We start from the raw sequence: 7,935 nt of genomic DNA on the forward strand, positions 1-7,935 counted from the left end.
ATAAGAATCGCACCTACCTCCTAGTACTGCTGCGAGAAACACAGGAGTCAAGATGTGTAGAGACTCTGTGTCTCAGGCAGCATAGCGCTTAGCAAAGAGCGAGCACCCTCTAGAAATGAACTTGTATCACCATTTGATAGCATGCCTGAGAGGCTTTCTCACATCAGCATCATACTGGTGGAAGACTTTGTGAATTTGAGGCATCGAAACACAGCTGTGAATCTGCAGCACTTAGCCACGAACCAGGATGAGTAGGGAATGCCAAGTCCTTCTAAACAAACCAGTGGTACTTCAAGAAGTACCCATTCTAAGACTAAATTATACCCCTGAAGCCATTGAAATGCAGTTTGGCTTTTGGCCACTCCCAAGGCTTTAATCCATTCCAGTCCAGACTCCATGGGAACTGGGCTGAAATGCTACGTTTTGTAAGGAAATAGCCTTTGAGCTTATAATCTCTTTGGGGTCCATTTTAGCCTCTTGGACCAGCCTGGGTTCAGAGTGGCAACTTCTGGAATCACTCTGCTTTCAAACACAGCCAAGGACCCACCCTACTTTGTGTTGGAACGCTGGAATAGCCTTAGGATTCAGAGAAAATCCTTTCTGTGGCATGAGCATTGTCACACACCAGCCCTGACGCCTGCAGCTGAATCGGCAGGCTGCACACCCCAGAACCTGCCACAATGTTTGTCACCTGACGGCATCTCTCGGCACTCAGGCTCAATAAACCATAGTCATGGACTTGGAGAAACCACGTGGCTGGTCGGTATATACACTGAACAAATCACCTCTTTTGGCCTCATTTTCTTTGTAAACTAAAGCGGTTACGTCCATCGTGAAAGATGAAGGAGTCGAATCTAACATGGTCTGGCTCTGGGCCTCTTAAAAAGATTCCATCTGCCGAAGAAAGATAACCCTCTTTGCCTTTATTTTTAAAAACTTCCAGTGCGCAGGATTCTACTTACTTCCATACAAACCCAGTTACTAATATGCCTGACTGTCAGCAAGCTCTTTGCCTCCACCCCGGCTCTCCCTCCTGATCACACAATTGCCACTGGCTTTCATCAGATGTGATAAGCCTCCGGGAAGCGCGGCGAGGGAAACGGAAAGCACAGATTGCACAGCGGGGGCTTCTCTCGCGTGTGCAGCACAGCATCGCCCGGGCACTCTCGTGTCCTCCCGAAGCTGAGAAAATCGAGGATGCCAAGCATATGGAAAGACGCGCTGCTGCTGTCCAAATGGGAAAGGCGGGTGGAGAAAATCATTTAGAAAAAAAGGCTGAGGGAAAAGAGAAAATCAAGCCCAATCCAACAGCTGCAAACAAGAAGCCCGGGAAACGGTTACCTTGGATGAACTCGGATTTCCTGCTCACAGAAGGCAGGGTCCGGTTGAGTCCCAGGATCCTGTCCAGGTGGAAGGCAAACACCTCGCTCATGTCCAGAGGCTGCTTGAGCAGCCCGCAGGGGCTGGGGCCGCAGGCGGGCCCCGCGGGCCGGCCGGTCCCCTGCAACACCAGCAGGCGCGCTCTGCTCCTGGGCCAGGCCGGCTGGAGACCCGCCACCGTGCCGTCGGCCAGCAGGCGCATCCGGCCGATGTCTTCTCCGCTCAGCCACGACGGGGCGCTCCCGCTGTAGATCCTGATGTTGCTTCCCTCGGCCCGGGGCAGTTGCACGTCTGCGTCCCCACCTTGCGCTCCCACACCCTGCTTCCACCCCCAGGGTCGCTCCCCAGCCTTGGCCAGGTTTCCGCCCCAGACGTGCCCGGGCACTTCAGCATCAGCTGCCCTTGCAGCTTCCTGAGGCCGAAGGGACGGTCCGACCAAAGCCCGGGGTCCCGGGGCCTGAGAAGCCACCACATGCTTCTTCCTGCGCTTGGGTTTCACGGTGCCGCGGATGCTGGCGGGCTTGCTGCGCTTGGAGCGCAAGGTGATGTACACCACGTTGGGCTGCAGCGTGGTCCCATTGCCCTGGGACTCGGGAGGGGCCAGCGTGCCGTCCAGGGGTATCTCAGGGAAGGGGGCCTCGGCGGTGGCCCGGCTCCAGTGCGGCCCCTTGCGCGCGCGCCCTCCGTGCGGGGCAGAGGTGCGCCCCACCTGGCTCACCAGGAAGCCCAAGTAGATGGCGCAGGCCGTACCCAGCAGGAGGTTCCTCCTGGTCCTGGGGCGCCGGCTGCTCCAGAGTTTCCGCACCCTCGGGACGCACAGGGAGGAGAGGAACCAGTTTATGAGTTGCCCTGGCTTGTCCGGACAGCTCATTTCTGAGCTTCGTCCGCATGCTGCACAGAGTTTAAAGTCTGCCGTTGGCTCCTTCTGGCATGATGCATGGTTTGCTGAACGCAGCTGTCGCCTCCACTCAGGTGTCTACGTGGTCTCCAGTGGGTCGAGGAGGAAGTTAAGGGCTGGTGATGGAGCCGGGCAGGTTTCTGACACTGGCCACAACAAACCTTCTAAACCCCGACAGCCTCCCCGAGGAGAAGTCTGGCTAGTTCCTGGGAATGAATGGAAACAGAGCGAACTGAGTCACAGTCTCAAACTCGGTCAGTTCCTCCAGAAGAGGAAAGAAAAACGCGGAACCTTTTCCTTTCATCACTATCACCACGAAATGATTTTTTAAGTGAGGTTTAAAAAAAAGTAGAAACAAGATAGATGTATAGATTTAATATTCAGTTTCAATTAGTGAAAACCAACCACCAAAATCCAAGACTATTTTATAACTTGTAGTTAGAGTCATTTAATTTGATCCTGAAGGAAAAGCATTAAAATTGGACAAATCCAGGCTTTTCGTTTTGAAATTCAGAAATAATTTAAGAAAAGTAACCACAGGTTTTAGAAATCTGTAGCTATCTTCTATTTATTTTTAAAAGTCCTGCTTTAACTAATCGGACAGAAGCACCAAGTATTAACATTCAAATTCAGAAACATATTCTCTTAATCGTATGGTACAGTCTTTTCTTCATAATATATTCCATTATCTTACTTTAAGGGTTATCGTAATATAAAGGCATACATGCCCATGTATCTTGGAAGCAATTACATTTATTCAGTCACGCACACACACACACGGAAACACACACACACGTAAACACAAAACACACAACTAACTGCTTTTTATTCCTTTTCTTTTCACCAAAGTCAGCTGAAAGAAGAGAACCAAAAGCCCTCTAGCTCTACTTTTTCACATTATTAAAAAGAAGAACTGGTAAAAAGCAACCTTACTTACACAGCTGGCCCCGTGCTTGGCCCCAGGAAGAATGCAATCCCTGACTCTAATGCAAAGAACTATTAAAGGCTGAGGCATGTAAGTAGAACATATTTCATGGTCAAGAGTGTTCCACATTTCAAATATTTCAGCTCTGCTTTCAAAGCTCCCTTGAAAACTCCTGATTGCAAAGCAAAACGGGTACTTGTTCACTGGCTGCTGACAACCCACTTTTAAGATGTGTAAGGGTTTCTTTTTTTTTAATGTTGTAAAAAATAAACTTTAATTTTAAATTCTGGAGAAAAAAAAAAAAGCAAATGCCGTATTTTTCCACTTATTTTTAACTCCTGGGAGCCCTCTAGTGTCCTGTATGGAAACAGACTCAGAAGTGTCAGTCTTTTTGGTGTTAAAAAGCATTAGAGAGTGTTCGCTTAGCAGCAGTGAAATAAACACCTCATGAGGTGAATGCATTCACCTCTCTGTCCATCCCAGCCACCGGGGATTAGAGCAGCAACGTTGCCAGGGACTTACCTTTCCATCCTGGCTGTGTCCAGAGTAACATTGGCCTCCCACCGCTTCTGAGAAGAGAAGGCCCAGAAGTTCATAAGAAGGCAAGAAAGGGTTAATGCAAATGAGGGAGAAAAAAGAACAGGCCGATAAGAGTACACATCGGTGGGAAGAGACATTTATAGTGTGCCGTTGCTCGGTGCAACAGTTCACAAAAAGAAGTTGTGGATTCTCCCTGATTGGAGGTTTCTTTTAAAAACAGGTTAGTGATTGCTTTAGGTGGCTTGCATGTCCGGGCACAAAGGCAGGGGTTGATGACCTCCGGGTCTCACTTAGACTTATTGTTTTTGCTTCTACAGCAAATAGAGTCTAGAAGGCACGCAGGCAGGCAGGGGCCAGGGAATGTTTTCCCCACAGGAAAAGAAGGTTGTTATAGGGGGGTGGGGGCAAGGAGTGGGAATTGGAGTATGGTGTGTAATTGTAAAAAGACTATATTTAACAATACGGAAAAGATCAAGGCATTGGAATATGTGTAGAAGGAAAGGATAAACTTCCAAGTGATCAAATACCAAAAATTATACTAGAACTGTTCCTGTAGCACTCAAACTCAGACCATTCTTCCTAGAAGCACCCATAGATTCTGGCTAAACTGCATGAGAACTTAAGCATCAAATTGATTTCCTTTGTTCTCCAATACTCTTTTTTTAATTTTATTTTATATTGGAGAATAGATGATTAACAATGTTGTGTTAGTTTCAGGTATACAGCAAAGTGATTGTTATATATATACATGTATCTATTCTTTTTCAAATTATTTTCCCATTTAGGTTATTACAGAATATTGAGCAGAGTTCCCTGGGCGATACAGTAGGTCCTTGTTGGTTGTCTGTTTTATATATCGTGGTGTGTATATGTTAATCCCAAACTCCCAATCTATCCCTCCCTACCACCTTCCTCCCTGGTAACCATAAATTCATTCTCTAAGTCTGTGAGTCCGTTTTGCAAATAAGTTCATTTGTATCATTTTTATTTTTTAGATTCCACATATAAGTGATACCATATGATATTTGTCTTCCTCTTTCTGACTTACTTCACTTAGTATGATCATCTCTAGGTCCACCCATGTTGCTGCAAATGGCGTTATTTCATTCTCTTTTATGGCTGAGTAATATTCCATTGTAAATATGTACCACATCTTCTTTATGCATTCACTGTTGATGGACATTTAGGTTGCTTCCATGTCCTGGCTATTGTCAACAGCACTGCAATGAACACTGGGGTGCATGTATCCTTTCAAACCATGATCTCCTCCGGATATATGCCCAGGAGTGGGGTTGCTGGATCATATGGTAGCAATACTCTTAAAGCACACTTCCATGAGTGCAGAATTATTTTCTAGATAGTAAATATTAACTTTTTGAAAGGAAACTATAACCAAGCCAGTTTGTAAAACTATCTTGTTATTTTCAGTATTCAGAAGAATAACTGACCTGAAGTCTTTAAAAAGTAAAAGTAAGTCTTTGGCAGAGGCCAGGTTCTACTAGCAGAAGACTCTGCTAGCTGTTTCCAAAGCAGGTTTCTTTAGCAGCAAAATGCTTAGGAAGTAGGTAAGAGTTGTCTGACTTAGTAAACTTGGTAGACTCCTCCTCTCGCCCCCAAAATGTTTGTCCCTGACACCTCATTGAACTTCTTGGAGGCCCTTCTCCCAGCCCTGGCATCTGACAGGGAGTCACCACTGCCGAAGGGGAAGGTCTCTGGTAGAATTAGGAACCAGCTCATGGAATCATGGGTGTAGCTAATATATTGATATTACAAATACACTGGATAAACAGGGCTCAGCAGATAGAATCAGAAAACAATTTGAATCATTCTTCCCACTGCCTATTCAAGCCCACTCTGGGCACTAGTAGCCCTTTTCAACTCCTTTGGATAAAAATTCAGGCATAATTTCTGCAGTCCGACTTTTTAAAATTTCTCCATCATTTGAGCCGCAGACACACACATACACACACATAAACGAATCAAAAGTTAGAGTCTATGTAGTAGTCGAGATGTTCACATTTCTTTTATGTTTACAGCATTTCCCCTCTCGGGCAGCTTGCTGTTCCTCAAAAAAGTATGGCCAAGGGCTTCCCTGGTGGCGCAGTGGTTGAGAGTCCGCCTGCCGATGCAGGGGACACGGGTTCGTGCCCCGGTCCGGGAGGATCCCACATGCCGCGGAGCGGCTGTGCCCGTGAGCCATGGCCGCTGGGCCTGCGTGTCCGCTTTAGGGGGGAAGGTGCAGTCACTTTGAAGATCGTGGCCTCTCTGGCTGGCTGTCGATGTCTGCTCAGCCCCTTGGAATCTGGCAGCCCACTATTCTGCGGAGATCACCTTGTTTCTTCAGGCCCTTCTCTTGGAAAGCATTTGAGATAACCAGCAGGCTGGCTTTCTCACTTGGGCCTGTGTGTATCGCCCACAAATGGTCCAACAGACACAGTCACATCCTCTGCCTCAGCAACCTCAGGCTCCCCAAGACAGCAGCCGCCTTCCCAGGCACAGCGATCCCACACCACACTTTGGAATGTGCAACCATTCCCATCTGTTGCTAAAGGTCACGGCTGAAACTGAACAGAAAGGTATTTTCTCCCGTCAGGTATCATGGGGCTCCAGAGCGAAGTTCCATTCAGTTTTAGAAAAATAAGCCTGAATTCCTTGAGTGAGTCACGGTTTGAAAATTTGTTGTCACGATATAATATTCACATACACCACGTGAGGACACATAGAACACTCAAAATATTTGTTACTGCTCTGAATATTATTAGCTCAGAGAGACTGATATGATAATATTACCTCATACCTAAAGTATTCTCTCTCCATTAAAAAATAAATCTATGAGCAAAACAAAGCAGAAAGGTAGACAATAAGACAATGGTGTGGCCCAGTAAAATAACCCGGGAATTTTTTATATACTTATGGAGAAGTAACATGGGTTTGTGACAACGTTCCATTTCTTTCTTTTTTTTTTTTTTGGCCATGCCATGCAGCTTGCGGGATCTTAGTTCCCTGACCAGGGATTGAACCTGGGCCCCTGCAGTGAAAGAGCTGGGTCTTAACCACTGGACTACCAGGGAACTCCCTAATGTTCTATTTCTTGACCTAGATGATATTTATTTGGGAATAATTCCTTGGCTATCCATTTACTATTTGTGCACTTTTCCGTATATATCTTATCCTTTAATAAAACTGAAAGAGGTGGTGGGTAAACAAATATTCATTTATATTCTTTATATTGTGGATATAGCCGTTATACCCCCATACAGAAAGGGAGTGAGAGAGTAAAAATGTTTTACATCTTTTTTATTTACAATGAAGAGGTCCTGATACTTTCATCATTCAAGAATTAAATTAAAAACTTGAAGAACAACGAAATCACTGAAAATTTGAAAAATAGATGCCTAGGTCTCATCCAGCTCCCCAGAGATTCTCCTTTAATTGCTGTGAGGAGGGGCCCAGAAATCCATAGTTTGAAAAACGTCCAATGTGCAGGGTTATAATTCACTCTTCTAAAGGTTAAATGGCTAGTTTCAGAGGCAAATTAACAGCTTTTCACAGTCAAGTGATACGCGTTAGGTTTTACTGTCAGGGAAATAATCTTTAAATCCTTCAGGTCTTCCAAGGGAAAGATCCACGTGTGGGAAGGCTGTTTCTCCTTCAACCTGGGAGAAGTCCAGGACCAGGGCCGACAGAAGGAAGGACTCTCCTTTCCCCACGTCTGTCAGGTGTACTGTTTGCTGTTTGCTGCTACCGTGGGAACAAGCTCACCCACCAGAGGGATACGTAAGGGCTCCAGTCACTGAAGACCTAAGTATTAAGCTTTTCCTTGCTGTGGTTGACCCAGGCTTGTTACATAGGCTATAGACCCACAGATGGATACTCTATCCCTGGTCTGTGCTGTCCAGACTCGCCCCCAGGGTCCCTAACACTTGCCCACCATCCTCCTGACCTGTAGGACCCACAGCTCTCTTAGAATCATAATCCTGGCTTTAGCCTCAGTTCTTGGGTCTGACCTCTGACCTGCTTGTCATGAGGAATTTGCTAGTACTCTTGCTACCCATCCTAACAGCAGGCCTGGGCCGGACCAAGCTGGCCTGACCTGTTGCTGAAACGCTCTTAGCCTGATAAGCTTTGAAATTTTGTTACAAAGGGGTTTAATGCTTAGATCTGTCTTTAAAACCTTATAAAGAAGTTACAG

At 46.2% G+C, this 7,935-nt stretch overlaps 1 protein-coding gene across 2 annotated transcripts in view; it reads right to left on the minus strand.

The window, feature by feature from the left end:
• The window catches only part of GASK1B (golgi associated kinase 1B), a 41,680-nt gene extending 38,444 nt beyond the window's left edge, over window positions 1–3,236 (minus strand). Inside the window, exons 1-2 of one of the 2 annotated variants that reach the window (XM_029234544.1) lie at window positions 3,216–3,236; window positions 1,342–2,484 (exon numbers count right to left, since the gene is read on the minus strand). In XM_029234544.1, the coding sequence (XP_029090377.1) occupies window positions 1,342–2,251 (910 nt within the window). In that variant the 5' untranslated portion in view covers window positions 2,252–2,484; window positions 3,216–3,236. Of the gene's footprint in view, window positions 1–1,341; window positions 2,561–3,215 lie in introns of those variants that run through there. The other variant, XM_029234545.1, reaches the window with a different exon arrangement.
• Between the last annotated feature and the right edge of the window lie 4,699 nt (window positions 3,237–7,935).

The sequence above is a fragment of the Monodon monoceros genome, unplaced genomic scaffold, assembly GCF_005190385.1.
Source record: "Monodon monoceros isolate NGI ecotype Baffin Bay Population unplaced genomic scaffold, NGI_Narwhal_1 Super_Scaffold_20, whole genome shotgun sequence".
Classification (NCBI taxonomy): domain Eukaryota; kingdom Metazoa; phylum Chordata; class Mammalia; order Artiodactyla; family Monodontidae; genus Monodon; species Monodon monoceros.